The following is a 26,932-nucleotide window of genomic DNA, read 5'->3' on the forward strand; positions in this document are numbered from 1 at the left end:
CTGTCTGTTTGTTGATGTGCAATAAAATAAATATGCAAACTCACAAGTAACTCATCCCACTTAGGCATTCATGCTTTTTTACTTCTGGACTGTCATGTTTGCAAACCAAAGAACAGAAATGAGGAAACAAGAACAGGAACAAGGGGCATGCTCATGATGTTGAGTCAAAGTGAAAGTAAACATGCCGTTTACTTACAGAAAAAAACTGCCAAGGATTCTTTCACTTCAAGTTCCTGCAACTTACATATCTGGAATTTCCCGTCTGTCAGTCTCCAGTATCATGATTATGAAACACACTGTGCACCTGGAAACCAACTGACTGTTCACATGTCCTAACTTGGCTCAGAGATGTGGAAAACAAACACTTCCTAGAGCTTAACGACATTCAAAGCAGAAGTGCGAAGCGCAGCAGCCTTTAAAAGGATTTCTATCTGGAGCTGCTTGACATTCGGTCCTGCAGAGAGTGAACCATGAGAGGGCTTGTGTTCCTGCTGTTGGTGGCTGTGGCGAGTGCGAGGGTCTATGATCGCTGTGAATGGGCCCGCGTGCTGAAGAACAATGGGATGGACGGCTACTGGGGTGTCAGCCTGGCTGACTGTGAGTACCAGCCTGTCAGTCTGCACACACCTGATCTGGTCTTATAACATTAATTTAATATTCCATTCACTATTTGTCAGATATGGATTGATTAAGAATGATCATTTTAAAGTGGATTCTAAATAGTCTAATTGAGAAAAACAGTTATTGAAGATAGTTTGGCCTAACAAGACAAGTTACAGCTGATCTTAATACCTTTCACTGTAACAAGTGATCTACTTTAACAGTGCCAACCTGAGGAAGTTGTGATTTATTTATTTATCTATTCATTTTTTAATTGAATTGAATTGAATTGAATTGAATTGAATTGAATTGAATTGAATTGAATTGAATTGAATTGAATTGAATTGAATTTAATTTAATTTAATTAATTTTATTGTTTTATTTTATTTTATTTTTTTTGGGGGGGGGGGGTACTGTAAAAGAGGCCTGCTTCTATTCAAATTTACACACAATGTCCCCTGTCCAAATTTCTGATAGACTTATGATAATATAAAAATATGTAATACAGTTGAGCCGTCATTGTGTGTTCACATACAACAAGCTTGCTGTCTCTCTAAAAGGAAAACTTTACCATTAACTACACCCACCACAGACTGGAACAGAGAAAGTTTTTCTAGCGGGACATCACATATACATGTACAGGACCAGACCAGATGTTAGACTAATAGTTCCACTTGATCCATGTGGCCCTAAAATCAGTGCATTCCCAGGAGCTTTGTTGCAATTTCTTGTGGAAGCCAGTATCTGCTCCTTTGATAGTTATTCTTAACAAGTTTTCTATTATCTAATCACCAAAGAGTCATTTTAAAGCAAAAAAAATAGATTGGATCTTTTTAATACTGTTTTTTTTTTTTGATTGTAATTTTGCTTTCCTCTGCAGGGGTGTGTCTGTCCCAGTGGGAGTCACACTACAACACCCAGGCCACCAACCACAACACTGATGGATCCACTGACTACGGCATCTTCCAGATTAACAGCCGCTACTGGTGCTACGATGGCTCATTCGCACGCAATGCATGCGGCATTCAGTGCAGTGGTCAGTAATGGTGGTCATGCACTTTTGTCCTGTACAATGACTCATCTTTGTGTAATTTGGAGATCTTTAGCAGCCACTAAAGCTGTTCAGACCTTATTTAAAAGAGTCAGCAACATTAAGAAGAAAGCAACGGGTCGAGAAAAGAAAGAAAAGCATTATTATTATTTATTATTATTATTTTTACTCAGTCAAGAACATTCCTATGTGTTGTACATGCTAATCTTTCAGTAATTGAGATTTTCGTTTTGTCCTCCTTCACAGAGCTTCTGACTGATAATGTCGTCACAGCAATCAACTGTGCCAAACGTGTGGTCAGGGACCCCAACGGCATCAGAGCCTGGTAAGATCTGGTCATGTGACTGATATACACATTGTTAAATGTTCATGTACCTTTAAACTGGAAGAAGATTGATAACAAAATGCCCATCTGTCTGTTTCAGGGTGGCTTGGAAAGTTCACTGCCAGGACCGGGACCTGAGCTCCTACTTGGCTGGATGTGGTCTTTAGACATGATCCGGAGAAAAGAGATGACATTCAGCAAAGAACATTTCTCACATCTGCATTGGATTAAAGTGCTTCTGTTGTTTGTACTGCTGATCTGACAGGAGTCATGCAATAAACAAAGAGAGCAATCTTTCAAAAACAAGTGAAGTCAGATCCATTTTGTCCTGTTTTTATTTTTAAACTAAAGTTGTCTAAAAAAAAAAAAAAAATTAGCCTTTGAATTTTCTGCATCTCTGTGTCTAACCTTATGTCCATAGTGACTTGAATAATTGCTTTGATAATAAAGTACAATAATGTTTTACAGCCTGAATCTTTTGGATGCAGAGGTAGAAAAACACCAAAGGGTGCATTGCAAGCACTCTGCCAGGGGAACTCGTGTAACAACACTACACCTACGATCCAGAATCTGACTCCACACAGGAGAAGACCAGCTATTATGTGCATTAGCTGTGGTGTAGTGTTTGTGTGTATCTTTATGTGCTTAGCCCTTGTTGCAGAGGCAGTCAAAGGTGAAGTGGTCGGCACAATCCAAAAACAAATTAGCACCAAGTGTAGCTGAACACTGTTGTGAAAAATCAACCAATGACATTTTTGCATTCCTTTGTTTTCCATTCAACGTAATTTTCACAAGGACAGCCGAAGGGCTCTTCTGCAGTGTACTTTTAGACATTAGAGCAACAGTGGGGAGTGCTTGCCCCCTGCCCCACCCTCAGAGTCTGTTGGTCCTGGTATTTCAGCCATCTTGCCTTCCTCATGTGCCTGTACTGAATAAGCTTCCACAGCTCATAATACTCTGTTTAGATGAGCTGAGGGGAGCAGTTAATATCAGAACGGCTTGTGAGAGGACTCAGACACAGAACAGACCAAACTATGGAAAAGAACAGATTACTATGAAGCAACTTCCCAACATGAACATCAACACTCCATCCATTCACTCATTTGCAGGAACTTTTCCAATTACGATCACATCACAATTTCAAACAGACCATAAGACATACTATAATCCTCCTACATTTCATCTGTTAAACCAAAATTAGATTTTTAATGTCTGACAATAGGCCAGGACATTAAAGTTTAAGGTCATAAAGATGAGCAATCATAAGCCAGCTTGTCAAACACCCCTATCTATTTTTTTGTTACAAAATATCTGACTGATATAATTAAAATAGCCATCACCTGCACCAAACCCACCATCAGAGACCTCAACAGCATCAAATCCTGGTGAGATCTGATCATGATGCCCTGTCTGTTTCATAATGGCTTGGGAAAAGTGCAAGAAGGAAACTGACCTGAGCAGCTGAAGAAAAGGACATAACTTTGATGATTAAGGTGAGTACTAACAACAGCAAAATACAATCCATTAAATACTCACGGGCAGCACAGTAACATGCCTCTGTTCTTTCTATAACTGAGCAAACAGCTAAACAATAAAACACAGACCATCCTAAACATAAAAATCAGACTGTCATTTTGTTTCCTTCAGTCTGACTCACACTGTGATGGTTTGAAAAGTTCATCTAGCAGCAGATCAGTGTTTAAGTGCTAAGACTCAGACCATATAACTTATTGAGGATTTATTTTGAGAAAAAAAAATCAGAAATGATGAGAAATGACAATATAAAGGAAAAATAATGCTGTAGAAAAAATATTTATCAACAGATTTCATCCAAAATCCAGAATCGCTTTTCACTGATCTCACATGTGTCCTGCACTTTGGGCACACAGCCAGTGTTATGCCACATAGAGGACACTGCCATGGTAACGTCCTAAATATGGAAAAAAGTGAAAGTTAAGAGAAGTTTGAGATCCACTAAAGCACTCTGCTACTAATGTGAACTTCAACAGTCATATCCTGTTTGTCTGTTTTTATTATCATGGTTAAAGAACACAATGGGCAGGGAAATTAACTAAAAAGCAGAAATGGCTCAGTGATGGGGGGAGCAAACAGTAGCAAAACCCGGACAATATTCAGAGAGAAGACAGCAGAACTTTGATTCTTTGAGGATCCTCAGTTGAAATGTTTGGGTCCAAGAGCTGGGGAGAAACAGAATGAACAGCTGGGGGGGTGGCTAGCAAAGTGGTGTCCCATTTCTCCGTAAGTTAAAGGTAAAGGGCTACACAGCCCTTGAAACAAAGACAAATTAGGACCTCAGTTGAAACCAAGGGGAATGGCAAATTTCCAATGATACAGATATTTTTAACAGATATCTAGACCTTTGTTACTCCATGCAAATATAAGCCATGTTTTGAATTGTTGGTCGTATTTTTAAATTCAGAATAGCTTCTGAATACTGTAATGTTAGCTCAGTATTCAAAAGCTATTCTGAGCACCAATTCCAGAAAAGGATTGGTCCTTATCCTGGTCATTTGCATTCATGCATTTTCTCCAAAACATAAATGCAGCATTTAATTCTTGCTGTGTCAAACAGATGGTTCTGTTCATTATGGTTAATCAAAATTCAGCTTCAAGAAATAGTGTGTGAACCATTTGGAGTTTCCTGGATTTCTACATGAATTGGTCATAAAATGTGGTCTGGTCTTGGACCATAGATGGCCCAGTGGCCTAGGTTGCATTCTATGAGGTTTGTCCTCGCGCAGGTGGCCCGGGTTTGAATCCAGCCTGTGGCCTCTTTCCTGCACATCCACAAATGTTTCCTGCTGTCCTCTATCCAATTAAAGGCCCATAACTCAAAAAAGTGCTCTAGTCTTTATTTACATCACATCAACAAACACAGTCTGCTTCAACTAATACTAAAAGAACAATCCTGAACCTGCTCAGGTCCCAGAGAGCTGTACTCACTGCTGCTTTGCTCTGTTAAATGCTGCAATTACTCAATCATTCAAACGTGTTCAGCGCTCAAAGGCCCACTTGGAAAAGATACCATTCCTTGAAAGGAGATGTTTTCTGGAGTTAAATAATGTTCCTGGGACTTGATTTCAAACCTGGTGCCCACAGAGAAGATATACTGAGTTCACCTAAAGGTCCTGTGTCCCTTGTGAAAGTTCATGAAATGGAAAAGCAGCTCCAGGGCTCCCTGAAAGAGCAGAGCCCTTTATCCAAAAATAACTGTATGACTATCAATCCTTTGAAGTTTCTCTGGCTCGGGTGTTTCTGTGTCAGGATGGGAGCAAATACCTGCAGCTATCTGGTGGAATCCTGAGAGGATGGTGCAGATAAATTCAAGTTGTTTGGTAATGATGCGTTAACGGCAGAAATGTACAAAAGCTTTATCATGATCAGATACAGCATCATCACCAGCAGCAGCTTCATGTCTCCTGTTTAACCTCCGCTGCCGTGTTTGGATGCTGAGCACGAACAGAGATGCTGTTACAGGATGGATACAGGAATCCCTAAACAGACAGAGAGAGACAGAGAGGGGAGGGAGCATCTGGCAAAGAAGCAGAAATTTAAATGTGTATTTGCCGTGATCAGAAACTGGCATCATAGAGCCATTAACAGATGCAAATGAGAGCCGAGCTGGCAAGCTGGTGTGTCTCACTCTGTCTATAACACACATACACACACAAAAACACACCACACAGTGCACACAATCGCATACAGTCACGCATACAGAGGCCAACATCTGGACCGGGAGCAAGTGCCAAGTATCTGACGGCACAAACAACATACTGGTAAGTTAGCTGGTTGTACCAGGAGAGGAGCTGAAAGTGTGAAGTTCAATCTGAGGGTGGTGCAGATTGAAGGTTAGAGTGTCAGGAGCAGCTGAAGGGTTCATCCTCATGGGAGCAGGAGAGGGATTAGGAAATCAAGTGGCAATCTGGGCTGTAGATGTAGAGATATGCTTTATTACTAGAGGAATGTGGAAAGCTGAAATACCAGCCAAAAGCCAATGTAATTCACATGTGTCAACATGACACAGTATGGGTTCAAATAAGATGTTACTGGTACCTGTTTGAATAAACAGCAAGAAAATTTCCTGGGCACAAAACCTGGTTCCTCTTGTACTTAATTTGTACTGTTTTTCAATTTGCACAATCTTGCAGTCAAAAAAAACAAACAAAAAAATAATCCCTGAACAAGGATTAACATTTGATGTATTTACAGTAACAAGAATGAGAATACAGATTTTACTTTAAATAATGTGAACACTTGAAACAAAATTTTACCATTGAGTTTGTATTTGCAGAGATTATGCTCCCAGGCTGTAATTTCTTTCGATTACTATTATTATTTTTTTTTTGATTAACGGGAATCTGCTTTAGTGCAGCTGTTATGGGTTCACAACCAACAGTCAAAAGGCAGAGACTGATGAACACACAGGACTTCTGCTTTCTATCTGCAATAGAAACAAACATGCTGCAATGCATTTGTGCATGCCCAAAACATGCCCGGGGGGAGAATATATGGTTTAAAGGTCTCATACTATAAAATCATGTTACTGAGTCTTTTAGTGAAATTTGTGGGTCGTTGGCTTTCCTCCCAGCCCACAAAATGTGATATTTAACGACAAAACCTGTACTTAGTAGTGCTTGTGAGTGTAAAATCCTGACCTAAAAGGAGCTGTTCGGATTTTGGGGATTTGTTGATGTCAGTGATTCCCTTTTTTGACCATTCAGGAGCAAGTCCGACCTGATTGGTTCACCAGAGCAGATACCCCCGAACCTCATCCCCACCCACTCCCCTCCCCCCTCTTTGTTTTTGGCTGTAAACAGCCACATAGTTCCATGCACAAGCTTCCCATCTCAGAAGAAGACAAGACTAAGTAGCAAGAGTTCATTTATCAAGGAAATGTGCCAGCTACACTCAGTAAAACTGTGTATTTGTGAGCCACTCACTTCACAGCCGACTGCTGTTCCAACTTCGGACAGTACAACAGAGGGCTAGCGAATAGACTGGTCCTGAATCCAGGCGCATTACCAACCATCCACCAACAAACCTCGGACCCTGGAAATGTGAGTATTTGAAATGCTGCATGCTGTGGAGCAGATGTAAGAGCTTTTCCTCAGTGTCCCCCCTGTCTGTGTTAGCTTCAGGATGCTAACTGTAGCTGCGGTTAGCCTGTTGTTTTAACATGTAATATTACGATCAATGAGCTTCCCTGTTTTCTAAACATTGTGCACTTGGAACTTGGAAGTCATGGTTAGAAGGCACCGCTCTCAGTGATGCGGAAGAGCGGGGCTCATTTACATATGACGGCCACGCCCACTAAATCAGACCGTTCTGAACAGAGGGGCTATGAGAGCCTAGAAACAATGCTGCTGTGCTTGATTTATTGGCTTTTTGGACCAAAACATGCTACTACCATTTCATGAAGACATCAATGATCCATTTTAAACTGCAGAAAAGGAGCACAATACCAGACCTTTAATATCATATTTTGTCCAGTATAATGAAAATGTGATAATTTTTCTTTTTTGCAAATTTATTTTAAACAAAAAACTAAGACATTACATGTACATAAGTATTCACAGCCTTTTCCACAAAGCTCAAAATTGAGCTCAGATGCACTTCTTTTTTTTTTAAGAGCACAGCCGCTGTGAAACAACCAAAAATGTTTTCTGTTTCTTGTTTACCTCTTTGTTGACTAAACTGGCGCTGTCTTCCTCTCTCTTTATTTTTATCTTTTTGCCAATCATCATGAAGCTTCTCTTCCTCTTTCCGTAGCTTAGCAGTATATAGACCCTTTTCTTTTTAAAAGATTTGCAAATGTCAAATGAACGGGGACTGTATCACTTTAAAGCACAAAGTAGTAAAAAGTATTGAAGTATGAAAGAGTTTGACAACCTTGGTGTAAATCTATGTTTTCAGCACGTTTTGATAACTTCTGATAAGTTATTCAAAATCAAAACAACAGATGATAGTGAATATAATCATTTATTTACTCCAGTCCAAGAAATGTACACATACATTTCCTCTGTACATATTCTCTCAAGGTATAAAATTTCTTAAATAAGCAACTGATCTATTTCATATTCATGTAAATTCTCATTGTTTCACTAAAACCCCTGAAGACTTCTTTAAAACTGAAGATAGTCACACACCACAAACATCCAAAAATATTAAGCACAGTAAGAGTTAGAAGAGTTAGCAAAAGCCGCCCAGCAGTTTGCAACCTGACTTTGGGATCACTGGTGATTTTTTTTTTTTTTTTTTTTTAAATAATATTCATTATTTATAATTATTATAACGTTCATCACCTTTATGTCACAAAGAGAGAAAAACCTGTATCTGTATTTAAAAAGTGAGGGATTATAAAGTTACTGTATAGTTTGTTTCATATGATAAATCACAGAGAGGTTAAGGCTTCATTTGTTGCAGTAAGCAGGAAAATATTGCTGCTGTTGCTTGCCGTGTTCCTGTTGCTGGTGCAGTTGTTTGTTGATGTATTAATGTCTTTGCTGGTGCTATTTTCATTGCTAATGCTGTTATTGCTTCGGTCGTTGCTGTGACTCTAGAAAATCACAGTTCAGTTCCTGTGCTCCTCACAGTCATTGACGTTGAAAGTGGCTGATAACGGCTCAGTGTGGCTGATGATTTGGTCTCTTGGTAGTTTTTTTTTGTTGTTTGTTTGTGGATCAGAAGAGAATGTAGATGATGATTAACCTGAGGCTGGTGAACAGAAGGATTCTGGAGAAAGAGAAAACAGAAGAAGACAGAGTTACCTTCAATAGTTAATAAATAAATACACATATTTGTAGCTTTTTACAAGAGAAAACCACAATCATGCTCTCTGTTCTTGGCTAGGGATGTGTTGTGGCTTAGGTTTCTGTAGTGGCTTAGGTTTCTGTTGTGGCTAGTCTCCCCCAAAAAGTAACAATCAAAGTTATATCAGCAGTTAAAACATAAGGGGTCCTCAAAAAAAAAAAAAGAGGTTTTTTTTTTTTTTTTAAATTTACATTCTTCAAATATTTCCTTAATGAAAGGATTTGGACTCACTTCCTCTTTGTCTATTGACACTATTAAAAAAAAAAAAAAAAAAAAAAAAGAGAAGAAAAAAAAAAAGAAAAAGAAAATTAGTGTTAGTTAATGAAAACGGAAGGGATACGAGTGTGAAGCAGCCCAAGGAGCTACTGGACCTGAAACCATCTCTGACAGAGAACCATGGAGCAACATCATGTCATGCAATCCAGACAACGACAGCACAGCTAGTGAGAGCATCCCTGAGCTGCTGATCTCCATGATATCACTTTAACCACATAGTGATGTGATAATAGCATCAATGCCCAAAGTTGGGACATTTTATATTTAAAGGTGAGTCAGCTGTAAAGCAAAGATGAACATATAAATGAGGGCAGAAAAGCCAACACCAAGCTTTTTACAGGTATGTCATTTGAGATGATAACAAATTTCAAGGTTAAGCCAGAAATGTATCTTTAAATCAGAAGATAAATTAAAAGATAAATCTGAAGAATTAACACCCAAAGCAAATGTATTTTGCTTTTCATGTAGTCTGACCTGTCAAAATGTGATTTTTTTTTTTTCAAACAAGATGATTTTCTGAAGGTTAAGCCGGGGTTTAAAGGTTGGAGGGGAGGGATGAGGGGGTCAAAAGCAGCCTTCACATGTAATTAAGTTCCAACATGTGTTTGTGTTAATGAGCACTCAGCTCTACACTGGGTCTCCTAATAACAGATAAAATGTGAATATAATCATGAGGCTCCCTGCAGAGACTTCTGAACAGAACCCCGCCCCCTCCCCCCTCTCCATTAAGCCAAATTGATTCGTTTAGCTTGTCTTAATAATACCCACTTAATAAAAACACTCTGCAGAGCAAACCATCTTCCAGCTCCCATGGAATTATAAACACAGCCTCTGGACAAAAAAAAGTCCAATTAATATAGAGAGACGCCATGCTAATCATTAGGTTCTCCATTAACCCCTCGACACCTCCTCCCCCTGCTACATTAAAGAGGAAGGTGTGGCTACAATTAGGATGCTCATCTGCAGAGGCCTTTAACTAGACTGAAAACACTTTGATTATACATAAAACACCAGTGTTCACACCATGACAGAGCAGGAGGGATATCAAATACTAACATGTTCCACTCCTCCCATTCTCCCTGTTTTCCTCCCAGTGCCAGAGCACATTTGACTCCAAGCCTTTGGTGAAATGATCAAAATAAAAATACTAAAACTAAACTAAATTTTTACCCAACTAAGTTTGTTCCATTTTGAACACACAGTTTTAAATCCCCCTTTTGACTTCTTGAATGTGCCATTTTACTCTGTCCTTTCTATCTCTAACACCTTGTTGTGCAATTTTCTGAAAAAGAGATCTTTAAATCCTCACATTATGTATTTTGTTCCACTTCCTTTACTCTGGTTTTTACCATTTTAAAGTTTTCTTATGCAATTTAATCTTCTGTGGGCAGACTGTAAAGTTTGTCCCTTTTGACTTAACTTGATGCCACTTTGAGGCCCCTTTTGAAATCTCTTATTATGCTTCTTTTTTCAATACCCTGGGACCCCCCTCTCCATGCTACTACTTAGGTTTTTCTGGCGTTACACTTTAAAACCTTAAGACAAATTATACCATCTACTTTCTTTAATCACTCCACTTGATCCTTAAATTTTACCACAATATATATATTTTTTGTAAACCTTCATTTGGCCACTTCAGCTCCAGCTTTGTTTTACCAATTTAAATATAATAGACTGCTTCCGATATCTTCTTTTAAAAAATAAATAAATATTGCTTTAAAGTCTAGTTTCAATTTCAATACCTCTACACAGTTTTCAAGAATAAGCTCTCTCCACTCACATTCAATATTACACTGTTGGGAACCTTTTTTCTTTCTCCTGAATTTGTTTCTGTATCTTCCTGTGGTCGTGTTTCATTTTTATTCAGCGGAACTGAAAACCTTCTTTTCACTTTTACATTTATGCTGCTGTTTTACATCAGATGTTTTACTTTACTCTGTACCACTGAAGATCCTTCAATCCTCTTTGGTCTGACTGGAAACACCACATTTATTCCTTGGTTATCTGATATTTACATCTTCCATGTGTTATTTTTGAGCCTCCAGTCTTAAATCAGGAGACTACAGGGTTTTGCTAAACCCACCAAACAGTCGACAAGATTAACTCTTTGTTTCACTATTTTTCTGCCACATTGTTTTGGTGTTTCAGCGAATTAACATGTCTGTGCCTGAATATTGTCTTTCAGTGTTTCAGTATTTTCATGTTTCGGTCTGATAATCCTCAGCTCAGTCTTAATTACGCCCTAATAATTAGAAAGTCCTGATAATCTGCAGCTTAATCGAGGCAATTCAGCTGACTGACAGTGTACGCGCTCACACTCAGCAGTTATCAGCCTTGTGAATGACTTTGAAGCAGATAATTCTCTGTGTCTCAACAACCACTAATTACCAGCAGCTGAAAAATGCTGCAGGAGTCTGAATCAGCTTCTCTGGAAATTACAAGATACACAGCTATTAACTGCACCCACCCATCCCAGCACATACTATCACAAACACACACACACACACACACACACACACACACGCACCCAGACAGAGGCGAGCCTGTTTGTGTGGCGGTATCAAACGGTCACAGTCTTTTCACAGTCAGCAGAGTGAATCTTTAGTCTCGATCAGATAACAGGACCAGTCGGCAAATTTAAAGAAACAGTGCCACTTTTTGACAGTACAAGATAAAAGGATGCTCGTCAGTTTTATTTTTGTGTTTGATCAAAACTTAACCCTGAATATATTCTGTATAACAAAAAAGTGCGACATTGATATTGAAGCATTTTTCCTCAAATGTTGCAATGTATCAATATATTATGTTAAGGTGTGGATTTGTGTTTTTGCATGCCTAATGTTTTGAGTTATTTCCTTTGTAGGCTTGAGACTAGACTTTCTTTGAAGAATAAGGAACAATACTGAGTGAAAAGATATGTGACCAGAAATGACCAGATAAATAACAAAAAAGTGTTTGTGTCTCCAATAGGAGTATTCACTTGGTAGCCTTAAGTTAAGACTGAGTAATTGGAGTCATTTTCCAACTTCAATGTTAAATTCCTCTCTGTAAAAGCAATGCTGAAACATGTTGGTAATACACTAAGTTTGTAAACTAGTTCAATGTCCGACCCTTCATCCATATTGAGGTTTTACCAAGAGTGTAATTACTCACAGAGCTCCATAAATATGACCCCAAGAACTCAAATAGGTGAAAACTCTGACTCAGGCAGGTTTACTCAACAAGAGAAACACAGTCTCTGCCATGCTCATCTGTAAAATCAGGGCTTCGGGACAGGTCGCCAGCTTGCTGGCTTATCCCTATAAACAGATTTTTTGGGCATGTAGCAGAACCTCAGTTTCTTTTTCTTTCATGAATCACCTATGATTGTTCACAAAAGTAATACAGTGACACTTGCTTTAATGTGACAGCACTAACACACTGGTGTAAAACATCTTTACAGTGCTTGTATTCTCAAGAGTTGCAATATCTCAGTCTCTTGGAAATCTGAGGGTGGCAAGTTTGTGATTTAAGACCAAAACATGGATGCTGGCACCTGAGGAGGTGTGCCTCACTCAGACAGCTCTCTATGAGTGAGTGTGATCTCATTTGTGATTTACTGTATGTCTGTCAACACTTAAGTGGTAAGTTTGGGTGAAGTTTGTGAGTGGCTGATTTATTAATTTATGTTTTGGGGTCTTTAAAACCCAGACTTTTTCCAACGTATCTTTGTTGAATTGATAGTATCCTGGTTTTACTCAGCATCCATTGCATACCTCATGTTCTGAGGCTTCTGTCCTCAAAGTGAGCTACCAAGGTGCAACCCAGGCTACCTTAGCCAATCACAGCGTGCCCAGCGTGCAAGTAACTGTGCGTGTCGATAATCGCAAGTGGAAGAAGCTAATCAGAGCGGTGACAATAGTTAACATAGCACAGAGGGGGTAAAATCACAAACAAAATGGGGGAAAAAAAGAGACACAGTTATGTCCTAAAAAAGGGTGAAGCTTGGCTCGACTTTCACTCACTTTCTGTAACTTGAAGAGCAGCACAGGAGAGCAACGGGAGCTGGGTTTATGCTAACCAGATATGTGTCAAATACCCGTGGTTTGCTTGTGTCTCTCCCACTTAGAAATGCGATGCTACAGGTGGTTGCTGGGCTACTGAGTGTGTTCATAGTCACAGTTGAAGGCAGTGGGTTTGTGCTGCTGCTGGTACTAATCTAAGGAGTAAGAGCCCAGTTTGAATGTTGTGTTAACACAAGTAACCAAAATTCCTATTGACCCTACCTTTAAGTAATGGATTTACACCATAATCAAATGTCTTGTCATTATTGTTAATTTTCTACTTTTCTGCATAGATAATTAAAATCTAACTACTTGGGAAAAAATGCAAAAAATATTAATTACTTCTGCCTGAGTCATTTTTCTATTAAAAGAATGCTGCTCAAGGTCTCTCTGTCTGTTTTTTTAAGTAAGTAAGGATGCTGGACCTGTTTTGATTCTTGTTTTATTCTTGCCTTGTAGAGGCAGGATTAGTGTGTCACTGCCACCTACTGCACTGTTTCCAAAAAAAGAGCAGAACAAAAAGAGATAAAGGATGAGAAAAAAACCAACTCAGCAATAAAACTAACATAAATAAATAAGCAGGAAGCCGCAACAAGAGTCACAGCAGCAGGAAACCAACGCAACAGTTAGAGATTTCTATGAAGATTTAATATGGTTGCTTCAGCAGCCAAGGAGACACACACACACACACACACACACACACACACACACACACACACACACACACACACACACACACACACACACACACACACACAGGGGCTAGCCGCTGCCCTCTCTCTCTGGTCCAGCTATAAAAACCCATTAGTAATCACTCCTCGACTCTCAGCGGCTCTTTTCGCCCAAACGACTTCCATCCAGCCAATCTGCATAAATCTGCATTAATGGACGATTCTCGCTTTGCAGAAAACAAATGTGCTTTAAAAACCGTCTCCTTATCTGGCGGCTTTTAGAGGAAACACCAGAGACACACACACAAATCCCATCCATCTGACAGCACACACACACCACTGCAGCTTCAATTAATAAAAGATTTATCATGACAGGAACATCACTACAGCAGCACTTACAGAGAAAATATGAGTGTCTGACTGGAAAAACAAATGCTGATGATTTAGATTTTTAAAGAAGCTTCAATAGTAGTGAAGATGTAAAGTTTGTCCTGAGGATAGCACTAGAGCACTGATGTCCTCCAACACTGCATCCTTATTTAGGTGCATAATATAATCTGAGGTTTCTATAAAACTGTGTAACTTAGATACAGGTCTTCACCCTCTGAGGTTGTTTGAGCCCTACAAGGAAACTAAGTGCACAAGATCCTTATCAGTGATTATACATGATGTACACTCTGTGAACCAAGTCTCAGAACAGCTGATCGCAAGAAAGAAGATTTTGTAAGTTACAAAATGTCATTGAATTTGGTTTTTAGTATTTGTAGTTCTACCTGGTACAGAAAAGAGGAACTGGGGTGGGCTTATGACCTCCTGGAAAAAAAAAACTAGTCATGTAAATGTTTGCATTACTCTAAGTCTAAACACTTTAAAATGGTTTAGCTATAAGTCAAATTCAACGGTGTATTCAAATACCTAAACAAGAAAAGCACTCAGAGAGCTCAGAACCCCACAAAGCATATTGTGATTGTCACCCAACATTTTAGTCCTACTTGAATGTTATACTCCCTTTCAGCAGACTGTTGCTACAATTTGGTGTTAGTTGGAGGTTTGTACAATAATTTGTTTCCTGACAGTGTTGAAAATGGTGATGACCCAGTACATATTTCATATTCCTGATCTTAGTATACACAGTATTGCCAGGATCTGGATCTTGTTTTTACATCTGTAAGAAATTATCTTGACCTTGTCTTGTATTGTTTTGCAATGCAATCCAACCATTTATCATGGAGTCATATACATATATGGTGAAAACAGCCCTATCTTACTATGATAAAGAATCCTTTAAGAAAATCCTGGATCCAGACAGTGAACCGGATCACCTCCAAAATGTAATCACTTCTTCTTTATCCCATTTTGAACATTTCCTTAAAACTTCATGAAGATCTGTTTGTTACTTTTTGAGTTATGTTGTTCACAGACAAACAGACAAACTCCCAAAAACACAACCTCCTTGGTGGAGGTACTGAGCTATCTGGACAAAAATTTAAAAAAAGGTTTTAATCAGGCTGTAGGCTGTTGGCATTTAACATGGACTCTTTGGCCTTTGCAGGCAGCCTCTAGTGGACATTCAGGGAACTGAATTTCCATTTTCTCTTCTTTTGCCTTCTTACATCCTGCTGATTCTAAACTATTAGGTCAAGTGGAAGTTCCCACAGAATAAAGGCTCAGGTCTAACTAGCTTCAACAGACTCAGGTCAGTCCTTTGCGCATCTGTTTTATTTCTGATAGATTCTGCAGAAGTGTTGATATTTCCAATCTGTTTCCAAATCCTCCATGGATATATTGGTTTGATTTCTCTGCAAACATCATGGTGATGTCAAGCTATGGTCTGACTTTCAACAAACAGCTGCTTCAAGATTCAGCCAGAGTGAAGAGAAGAGCAAAGGTGAGGTATTTTGAAGCTGCTGGCGGAAGTACCGGAGCAGAGATTACACGACACGTTTGATCCTGACATCAGCTCAAGGTAAAACTGATAAAAGTTTCCATCCCTCCGAGCTTTAAGACTGGTCAAACGTGGGCTGCTTCTGCACTGCTTCGGCAGTGTGTGTCCAATCAGAGTTACTACTCACCTGATGAACTCAACTTCTGAGGAGGGGAAATGGAACTTCTCTGTGAAAATTATCTTTTAAGTGAGGTTGTTTTTATAAGTCTGAATGCAAAATAAGTGGTTGTGTTACTTTCACTCAGGAGTGATGTCAGTCTGTTTAAAGGCTGTTTCATACAGGAACATGTGCAGTGTGTGACAGCTGCAGGACACCTTTATTTTCATTTTAGCAAAACACACCTGTCAGGAACATCTTACTTGCCTAAAATATTTAAGATAGGAGTCTGTCCTTTTTTATTTTTTATTTTTTTACTGTGAGCAAAGTGTGATTCTTGGCACTTTCAGTACGGTTTTCAAAATAAAAGCCCAATGGCTGGTTCTCCCTGGGGTAAGGCTGTCCTCTTCCCCACATGGTACACCTCAGAGACTCTGGGATCTCTCCCTCTGCAGCAAACCCTTAGCTCCTAATTACAGTCCCTGGTCTGCAATGTGGCCCCCTTTAAACAGAAACCCTGACCTGGAAGAGCAGTGGGGAAACAGAGGGATGATGGATAGATGCGAGAACTCGTGAAAGTGAATGTTTTTTAATTTGGTTTTGTTTACCGGCTCTGCAAAGTGAAATATAACGGATAACCAAACAAACTGTTGTACAATACACACACTCACACATACACATATTCCTTTAACCATTAACACACACTCCAACAACAAGCTAACAGCTCATCAATCACAACACACACGCACATTCACACACAGTCTGCTGCATGGCTGAGTTTCAATCAGACGCCAAGAATTACATCAAAATTCACAGCACACACACACACACACACACACACACACACACACACACACACACACACACACACACACACACAGCAGATTGCTTCTTCTTCTCCATGGTTTGAGACTTTTAAAGTTGTGATCTGGTACTACCCTCATGTTGCACTGTGGTACATATGTTGAGTCATTCAAGCACATCTGACATATTTGAGGACGTCAGTGGTTTTGTAAGCCAGTTGTCTGCCATGTGATGTTGGTCGTCAGTAAAAATGTAACTTAATAGGTTACGTAAGGAGTGTCTCAATACTGGAAGAGCTCACTGTGAAGTGAAGCCAAAACTCTCAAAGGAACGCAGACAAAAACTGAACAATAGTTCATCACTCTGAGCAATTTTACCCATCAATCAGTGCAGCTGGAGCTCCGCATTACATTCTTCACTTAGCACTTAGATTAAATATGATTTTTAACTTAGCAGTATTGTTGTAAGACTCCTGTGTCAAGTGAAAATGACACGTTTTTTTGCTTTTCTTTATCCCAAATCTCCAGCATCGTCTGCTGGAAAAGCCCATTCAAAGTGGAGGAATCATTTCAGAGCGCAGTGAGGCACAGGGATGACTTGGGGCAAATGTCAGAGCTCTAAATGTGTGTTGTAAAACCAACAGCAGTTGTATCATGTTTTTAAAATCAGCTCATATGTTGTTTTGAACTTTGCTATACAGCTCCTGTAAAGCGATGTCTGAAATGTAGTGTTGAGACGGGAGAACATACCGTGGAACAAGAAGAGAACATAAACCTTCATTTTCTACCTGGGGGATAAGCTGGTTGTTCAAAGTCATGAATTCAATCCCCCTCTCTGTAATCTTTGTGGCCTTTCGGCTCTCTCGAAGAGGTTTATCCTTTCTTTTAAAGTCCAAAGGTAGTTGCGCAGGAACAGCAGCTTTTTCCTCTCTTGCTTCAGGGAACGCCCTAAATTCTCTGTAATTCTCAAGACGTGGTATTGAACTGATAGTTTTTGAACACAGCTTTATAGTCTCCGCCTCATGAAACAAGCCAATCGCAGGCTGCTGTTTGACTGTTTTACTTTTTTTGTTCAATTTTCAATTTCATATTTCTGCTGACATGGGGTTGCGAATTGTATTGTCAATTCAAGGTGAAATGATTGCCTTAAGTTGCAGATCAGCAATCACTTGAAAAAGCCGAGGTTGGCTCCTGTCAAATAGGATGAGCTCATGATGAGGACATCCTTTGGAAAAAAACTGTGCAAACTGCACGTAGATATGAAATATTATGTACACAATAATCTGGAATGAAAACATGGCTTTTTCATGAAACTTGATTATGATTAGTTGAGACAAAATATTGTTTGTGCAAAGCGTGGATTAAAACGTTTATTTCTCTAGGATGAATGACCTTCATTTGAAATGGTTCGAATTGCATGTAAACACATTTTAAAATAGAAAAGATTTTGTAACTGCAACAGTCTTTGTTTTGATTTATTTTTAGATTTTGATTTCCACAATGTTGACATATTAGGGTTTCAGTAAAAAGGAGAAGTGATGTCTGTGTTGGGGATTTTTGTAGAGGGAAGTGAATTTCAATAAACACTCAGTAAAACAGGAACTGAGAGTTTTGTTTATGTACAGTGCAATGCTGAAAAAACAGCTGAAATAACATCATACATCATCATATGTTTTATATTTTAGCGGCTGCAAATGTTAACTCATCAATTCATGACACTTTTACACATTTATGTGTAATAATAAATGCGTATAATGTGTGTGTGAATAAGAATATCAATATGGTGCGCAGGACCCTCACATGAAAAGAAGCCAGAGGTGTTTTATTTTCCACAGTGTCAACAGGCAGAGGTGAGGACTCTTCACTGCTGCTTTAAAATGTGTGCCTCCTGTTCAGTGACACTTCTTTTCCCGTTTGACAGTTTCTGATTCAGACTGATGCTCACCTCATCTCACCTGCCTGGAGCCGGGCTGTGTTACCATGACACCTAGCTAATGCTAACTTAGATAGGTGCCTAAAAATCCTTCTGCAGCTGGTCTAACATTTTAAAAGAAGTCTTCAAGATGATGCATACTTATTTTTTTTTTTGTCACTTATGAATTTCAAACACTATAAATGTTAATTTCTGTCTCCATGTGATGGAATGTGATTTGGCTTTTCTATTAAAGGTAAAAGAACAGTTCTTCTGGTCAGATAAACTTCAGGTCTTGATTGTTCAAAAATATTTTTGTAGGTATAAGTGATTTGGAAGCAGGTGATATGATCAGTCAATACATCTAACTTTAGTTGTAATCTTTAAAAGTAATTTTGCAAAATCGCTTGGAAAACATTTGAACTTAATTATTAATGAAATCCATCCTGTATCCAGCCCTCTGCTGGGATCACAATAATCCGGATGTAGAATCCACAGAAATATTTTCTTAAAACACTGGTCACCTGTATCTCTCTCCACATCTGTCTTCAGGCTGTCTTCCCCTCCAGCAACTCTCGGGTGTTCTCGGCGGCCCGCGCCATACCATCAGCCATCAGCGCCTCCTCCAGACTCCTCCTGGCCTGAATCACTTTCCGCTCCTGCTCCCTACACACCAACACATACAGTTACATTGTTTAATGGACCAGTATGAATCTACAATGTAATACAGAAACAAGCACAGTTATATCATTTAAAGTTTGTGAATACTTTTCTTATACTGTTGTTTTATTATGCTGTTGATTGTCAGTTCAACTTCTTGACCTTAGATACACCAACAGAGCTCTTTAAAGTGGACGTCTCTGTTTATTTCTGCTGTCACACGCTCTGAGGAGATGTCCGCCTCCTTTTCTCAAAACCAGCAAAGTAATAAAAGGAAAGAGACAGAAAGTGGGCCATCGTCTGAGACTGAGGCTGGATTAAAACAAAGCCAAAGGGATACAGTGAGACACGACCAGGCTATAAAACTGTACTTACTCCTTTTTAAAGAATAAAAGAAAAATAGTGACCAATACTTAAAGTTTTATATTATAATTCAAGTGGGATGTAATGGTACTTTGCAAACAGTTACAAGTCAATACACAGAAAAACAGTTCAAATCAGTGCCATGCAAACTGACACAGGTTGAAACAGCAGAGGGCAATATCAAGTCCCTTACATATGAAGCTGAATAGTACAATGGCTGGTAGATGTCAGCTGATTAGCAAAAGCAACAACACAAATGCAGAAGCCGCAACATGAATGCAAAAGCCACAACACAAATGCAAAAGCCAAAGCACAGATGTAAAAGCCACAACAGGAATACAAAAGCCACAACACAATGGAAGTTCAGAGAACAATTATCCCATCGCACACATAAAAGCTGTGAAAGTAAGTAAAATATTGTTTTTTTTCTACTTCAGCTATGATAAATAAAGTTTTAATACCAATGTTATGACATGACTGATTCTTAAAGCTAAATATAAGACAGCATATAACTTGACTTAATAATAAGAAATATAATGATATCACAAGGTGACACCCCTAGGAAGCTATATCTATGCCTTGGAAAAAGGCAGTAAAAAGATAAATGATAACATGAAAAATTTTGTTTAAACTAGGTCAGGGTTACACTCCTGAAAAAAATTCGTGGACAATTCACAACCTTCACCCAGTACGGTGAATGAGATCTGAAACCGTTATGTTCAGATTAGGAATGCACATTTTAGCAAAAAAAAAAAGTTCCTCAAAGAGCCTCAGACATAATAAATTAATAAAAGGGCTGAGAGAAGATCAAATAAAAACAGAAGTCAAGGATAATGGGAAAAAATAAGAGGAGTATTTAAAGAGCAGAGACACAAAATAAAAAAAAACAGTTATCACACTTTATGTGTTAAGAATTAAATAATAAAAAAGGCAGCTGTCATAAGAGAGGCTTCTACTGTGAATAAAAGCTGACACAGGCAGATGTACTGCAAGTGCTCAGATACTGCACATTCAAAAACACATGTAAAGTTAAGAACAGATCCTACGTCTGTCAACTCTATTTCAGCATTTACATGACGTTTCTTTTAATGAAGATGGTGCAGGTGGTAAAGAGCGAGGATGTAGTTACACACAGCAAATATCATATGTTGAAATACACGATATAACAATAAGTTTTAACAAAACAGACATGAGAGGAGAGATATGTATGTTCTAGGAAGCTACAAAGGAATGTGAAGAGGGGAGGTGAAGAGGAAGAGGAGGAGAGGAACAAGAACGATTAAGGATGACAAGCACATTCAGCTGGGGAGAGAGAAGGGGAGAGGAAGAGAATTGGAAATTAATGGGGGAGAGAGATAAGAAAGGGAGGCAGAGAGGAGGAGGAGGAAGGCTGGAGGTAGTGGGAGATATGAGAAGAAGGAAGACAGAGTAGGAGGGAGGAGGGGTAAAAACTGAAGGGTAGAGATGGAAAACAAAGGAAGGAGGGGAGAGACGAGAAGAAAATATTTAAAGGATGAAGCCATGAGGGATGGATGTAAAGACGAGGATGAGATGTGTGAAAAATGACAGGGTGGAGGGAGGGTTAGAGAAAGGAGAGGGGGAGAGGTTTGACAAGATGGAAAGAAAAAGAAAGGTGGGACAGAAGTAATGGGTAAAAATTAAAAATAACTTAACAGAAAAGAGGCTGAGGAAGGAAAGGATTGAGAGAAGGGGCAAAAAAAGAAGACCTTACTGAAAACGGAAAAGAGAATTTATGAAAAAATGGATAGACGAGTTGAAAGAAATGAGGAAATGACAGGAAAGTAAATGAAAAGATATTTAATGAGTGGACAAAGAAGGAAGGAGGGGAGGAAAGGAGGTAAGAAGGTCGAAAGAAGGGAAAGGGAGGAAAAGAATAAAGGAGGAAAGAAAGTCAGAAAAGAGAAAGGTGGGAAAAGGAGGAAGATAAAATTTGAAAAAGGTTGGAGAGAGACGAAAAAGTAAATAAGGATGGAGAGACTAGAAACAACTGAAAATATTAAATAAAGTGGGAGAGTAGGAAATAGCAGGAGACAGGGGGACAAAAGGGAAATGAAAAAAGGAATCATAAATGTAAAATGATGAGAAAATGGATGGAGGAAAAATGGGAAAGGCAGATGAAATAATTTGAATTAAGAAACACGAAAGATCGAAAGGGGGAATAAAGAATTTTTTGAGTCTAGGAGAGAAACTAAAGAGAGGAGAGGAGAGGAGAGGAGAGGAGAGGAGAGGAGAGGAGAGGAGAGGAGAGGAGAGGAGAGGAGAGGAGAGGAGAGGAGAGGAGAGGAGAGGAGAGAAGAGGAGAGAAGAGGAGAGGAGAGGAGAGGATGAGGTGATGGATTCCAGTGATTCTGCTGTAATAGCTTCAGCCAGCTGTTCTCTGCTACTGGACCCACACACACACACACACACACACACACACACACACACACACACACACACACACACACACACACACACACACACACACACACACACACACACAGAGCCAGTCAGTCAGAGTGTGTGTCCACAGTGCCCCCTGTTGTTACTTGCAGTAATTGTCCCAGTGAACTGATGTGAAGAATTAATCTGCTTTACGTTTTAACATCATTACACTTTGCTTTCCCTCCATCTATTTCTCATCATTCTGCAGGACTAACTTCCTCCATGCTTTCAGTTCATCATTAAGAAAATGAAAAGCAGAAGCAGGGAGAGATAATCCATCACATTTCATACTTCACACAATCTTTTGTCTATTGATATGAGGTGCTGCAAAGAGCTCTTAATGGTGCATTTAAGGATCCTGGGCAACTCAGAATGCAAAGCTAAGGAAAAAGACACAGAGTGGACGGAGGCAGACTTTACCTCAACCTGACTTCAGCATATTCAGGATTTAGTGCTTAGGTAGTAATATCCCTGACTTTTAAAGAGCAAACTGTTGGAGATAAATGTAACTTTTAGATGGCATGCAAAATGCTTTTACTTCAACCAGGTGAAACACAAATCTGTGGATGTGTCTACAGGTGAAATCACAGCTGATAGTTCATCCAGCAGCTGTTTCCTCTCTATCAACACACCTTTGGTCTGAATTACCCAGCCTGACTTTAGTGGCTGCTGCTTTCTCTCTGCTGCTGTCCTCCTCCTCCTCTTCCTCTGTCATGCTTCATTAATACTCATCTCTGATCATCTGTCTCCTCTCTCTCCAACCTCTCATCCCCATCTATTCCAATAACTTATTTTTTCCGCTACCCAGCATGCATCAGTCACCTGCACTCATCTAATCTGTCTCAGGCAAAAGAGACTCAGCAAGCACCAACCTCTGGGTTTCATCGGGGGTCAGAGAAGGTAAGAATTTTAAAACATGTTTTGAGGCATAATAAACCTGATCCTGACCCAAATACATGATGTTAATACTTTAGATCACCACAGTAAAAGAGGGCGAGAAAATTGAACTTAAATACACGGCTTGTGAAAATTAATTAAAAAAAGAAACAACAACAGAAAAATTATTCCAGATTTTAGTTTTTCTAAACTCCAAAACATCTGATGCAGCTTTTAATCAATCTCCATGAATAAATAATCCAAAGTTATAAACTGACTGAATAAACAAAGGTTTCTAAACATAACAGGGGTGTGGGTTGGGGTGCTCTCCAGGGTGCTGATCATGCTGCTGGGAGAACCATGGGAGGTCTACAGCTCTCTCCTACATCCATTACAACAAGAATTCCACTCAACAACTTCCATCTGTGCCCCACCTGAGGGAGTAAACCACCAAGTGAGATGAGAGAGTTAGTCAGGCCCGTTGAGCCCAAAGTCAGAGTTTTCAGTATCAGGGAGCTGGACCTGGCTCTCTTTGAACCTGACCTGATCTTCATAACTCAGTCTAAAGTCATAACCTGGTTGGGACTAGGTTGTAATCACAGTTTCATTCATTCAGTAATGCCAGACAACAGCTGGCATGACAGCATTTGAACAATACCTGTGAAACAATAAAAATCTTTATGTTTTAACCGAAACAACCAATTAAGTGTCCTGATTTTTAGGTCTCAGAGCAAAAAAGCAACAATGGCTGTCCGACAGATCTTCACCTTCAGAGGTATATAAGATTAGTTTCATATATAAGGATGGGCTGATCAACGATCCCCCAAAATTAAGGAAATCGACACTGATCGATCGGTGTATGTCTGGTTTCTTACTTGTTACATGCTGGAACCCACATTTTGTAATAAATGATGCAAAATGTAAGAACTTATTACATTATGTGGCAGATTATTACAAATGCAGCATTGCTACATAATGAAGGGGAAATTAATTGCATTGTTAGATATCAGGGCGATATGACATAATGTGGCATTGCACACAATTTTCTCCAAAATTGTCACCAGATGTGAAAAACAATGCACCTCCCTCACCTCCTTGAACACCATCCCCTCCCGGAAGTCCCTGTCCACTGCCACACACACAGGCTCCAACGTTCATAATGTAACAGCTCTGCTGTTCTTTCTGTGTTCAGTGCTGTTGTTGGTGTTTTTGAGCATCACCGTAGGCCTCAGGAAGGCTGTGAGTGGGTCAGAGTGCAGCAGGAGGGAGAGGTGGAGGTGTGCGTGTAAGTGATAGAGTAGGCAAGGCTGAGATGATGATTTTCAGTCAGTGTTTTGTTCCTGCCTGTTTTGAGTTGGCGTGGTCACGGCCAACAGTGACCAGAGAATAAAAAGAAGTGTTCTCCAATTAGCATCATAACCAGTGCAGCATACAGGCTGATATTACACATTATTTTACCCAAGTTGTGTGCACTTCTAGACGTAATGGAAATCCCGGGAAGTTTATCCAAACTTCAGAAAGATCATTTTGATTTTTTGAAATAGTGTAATAGAAATGCAGCTAATTTCCTCTGTGGGCAGAATGGATTCTCTGCTCTTTTTTCTAATTGCATGCTTTTTCTTCTTTCAGCACACTGCCATCAAACAGCAGCAGAATTTTCCTGCTTCTTTCTGCCAACTTGATGTTAAATATACACCTCTGTACTCTAAACGACACACTTCTTTTTCAGAAGCTCTGCAACAGCTCGGTCAAGTGAAAAGTAATTAATCAGACAGAACTAAAGTATTACAAAGTACTTTGTGTTAGGGAAGGTGCAGCCAATCATACCTGTGGAACCAGCTTTCTCAAAGAAAGCCTTAACTTGTTGAACACACCTCATTATTTGAATCTACATGAATATGTATCAGCACCTTCAGATGGTGTTTGCTGTTTACAGAGTAAATTCCCTTGATTACTGGAGTAAAGTAAATTTTAGACCTGTTTGATGTTTGGTGTCAGATAGAGAGCCTTGTTGGCTTTGTTGGTTTTTGCTTTGCAAGGAAAATAAACTCTTTAAATGCTTCCTTGGTCTTCTGTTTCCTGCCAGTCAAAGTACACAACACTGAGATAAAAGGCGGAGGTATTTCTGAATAATTCACCTCTTGGAGATCAGATCTGTCCTACTCTTTCATCTTCAAAGAAAGATACTTCGAGAGGAAAAAGTAAAGTCAAAATTGAAGCAAACACTGATGATGCTGAAGATGTTTTAAAAAGAGAGCAGAATATGAATGGGTGTTATTATTTAACATCAATAGTGAATAGTTTTCAAAGTGTCCCCTGGCTTAACGGGCAGCAGTTGCAGCCACATTACCTCACAGGACTGCTCATCCTCTGGTGTAATCTTCGTCATAAAACTGTCTCCATTAAAGTGTGTGTTGTAACTTGTAGTAGTCCTGGTTTGAAGTGTAAAAAAATGAACACACAGCCAGCAGCAAATTTTACAGCTGGGAACAAAGCTAAAACCTGGATTTGAGAGTGGTAATAGAGAATTTAACCTTTGCAATTAAAGCACACAGTCGAGTAGGACAGATCTAGCTTTCAGTCACCACTTTAAAAATGGAATTTGAGCAATGGGCTTTTAAGTCATGTTGTGAAAATAGTGACACTGTAATGAGTAAAGAAACAAGTACCTGATGTGTTCGTCGGTGACGGTGAAGGCTTTGCAGACTGGCTGAGACGTGTTGAGCCAGATGGCTGGATTCTTCTCTGCAGCCACTGACGTCTGTCCTGTGATCGGAGCCGAACTCATGTGCAGAGCGCTCGCAATGGCTGAGAGAAGAGTTTCATCGCTGGAGTCTGGTCCAACACCTGCACAGAGAGGGGTCAGAGGTTACAGGAACATCATGATTTTGTTATGGTCAAATCACAGTAGGGACCAGACCATTCTCAAAACCCATCATCTTGATGACACTCTATGCCTTTAGAAATAATGGACAATATTTTGGGTTTTTCAATGTATCTGGTGGTTAATGATAATTTTAGCATTGACTCTCTAATTAGGTTCAATGTAAATGGTAAGTTCCATAAAAGCTTCACTCTGGCTACTGTGTAAACCTGAAAAAAGAATTGGATTTTCTCGGATATGAAAGGTCTTAAGTTTGCTGAAATAACATCATGATGCAGATAAGTCAGAACTCATTTCTGTTCAGTAACTGAAAACAGTTATATATTACTCTTTACACTTTTTAAAAGTAAAATTATCACTTTACTTAATACCCCCTGCCAACAGTATTATAGTACACTACTGATTATATTGCTATTATATTATTAAATCATATATATATATATAATAATTATATATTACTATTATATATTATTTTATTTTTATTTTGACAAAAAAGATAGTTTTTGAAATCCAGCTAAGTTGAGCTAGACAAAACTTAAGTGATGAGCAGATTTTCAGCCCCTGAACATAAATGTTTCATGCTCCATTTTTAAGCAAAGATAACCAAATCTTCTGCAAGTGACTGTGATATTATTGCTGAAATTTTAAGAGTACTTTGTTTCACTACTAGTTACTAGCAAAAGTAATATTATTACAGTAATGCATTATTGCCCAACACTGTTTCTGATGTAATTCAGAAAGTCAGGAAATCTAAACGCTGATTGCTTTTTTGACATCAAGTAGATCTGTGTCTCGGTGTAAATGTTTGATCTAGACCAGATTGTTCCATGCAGATTTTTTTTAATAGAGAGGAACAGATCATCCTCAGGTTGCTGCTGCCTGGAGCTGGGATGTCATGACACAGGATATTGTTTCTCCTGCTTTTGCTCTCCATACAGACTGTTCCTTCTACGTGTAATTTTCAACAACTCGGGCTACAAATGAATAACCGGAGCATTTCTCACACCACAGTCACAATCTAAAAATAGAAAATAGGATGGAGACTTACTTTGCAGTCCTTTGGGAAGGTCCATCGACCGCAAGACTTCCTCTGTGACGTCTGACGAACGGAGACCTTTTAACCTTCTCTCCCAGAACAGCTGCAGACATA

The 26,932-nt window shown here is 39.2% G+C and overlaps 2 protein-coding genes across 2 annotated transcripts in view; one reads left to right on the forward strand and one right to left on the reverse strand.

Moving 5' to 3' along the window:
• Nucleotides 1-336: 336 nt before the first annotated feature.
• LOC141805329 (lysozyme C-like) lies at nucleotides 337-2,288 on the forward strand. The gene is made up of 4 exons (XM_074690322.1): nucleotides 337-597; nucleotides 1,481-1,636; nucleotides 1,898-1,976; nucleotides 2,077-2,288. The coding sequence occupies exons 1-4, from the start codon at nucleotides 471-473 to the stop codon at nucleotides 2,141-2,143; spliced, it is 429 nt and encodes a 142-aa protein (XP_074546423.1). The 5' UTR covers nucleotides 337-470; the 3' UTR covers nucleotides 2,144-2,288.
• Nucleotides 2,289-7,970: 5,682 nt separating this feature from the next.
• mbd2 (methyl-CpG binding domain protein 2) overlaps nucleotides 7,971-26,932 on the reverse strand; it is a 30,423-nt gene continuing 11,461 nt past the window's right edge. The window contains exons 4-7 of the mRNA XM_074691211.1: nucleotides 26,831-26,921; nucleotides 25,568-25,745; nucleotides 19,079-19,220; nucleotides 7,971-8,729 (exon numbers count right to left, since the gene is read on the reverse strand). Of these exons, the coding sequence (XP_074547312.1) occupies nucleotides 19,103-19,220; nucleotides 25,568-25,745; nucleotides 26,831-26,921 (387 nt within the window). The 3' untranslated portion in view covers nucleotides 7,971-8,729; nucleotides 19,079-19,102. The remainder of the gene's footprint in view (nucleotides 8,730-19,078; nucleotides 19,221-25,567; nucleotides 25,746-26,830; nucleotides 26,922-26,932) is intronic.

Source organism: Halichoeres trimaculatus, unplaced genomic scaffold (assembly GCF_033239565.1).
Source record: "Halichoeres trimaculatus isolate MK-OKI-2021-1 unplaced genomic scaffold, fHalTri1.1 fHalTri1_scaffold_16, whole genome shotgun sequence".
Classification (NCBI taxonomy): domain Eukaryota; kingdom Metazoa; phylum Chordata; class Actinopteri; order Labriformes; family Labridae; genus Halichoeres; species Halichoeres trimaculatus.

Bases quoted from the DNA above. Each gene is read 5' to 3' on its own strand.
- LOC141805329 (XM_074690322.1), top strand. From the start codon at position 471: ATGAGAGGGCTTGTGTTCCTGCTGTTGGTGGCTGTGGCGAGTGCGAGG. The intron at 1,637-1,897 runs GTCAGTAATGGT...CCTCCTTCACAG, and splicing joins ATGCGGCATTCAGTGCAGTG to AGCTTCTGACTGATAATGTC. The intron at 1,977-2,076 runs GTAAGATCTGGT...TGTCTGTTTCAG, and splicing joins CCCAACGGCATCAGAGCCTG to GGTGGCTTGGAAAGTTCACT.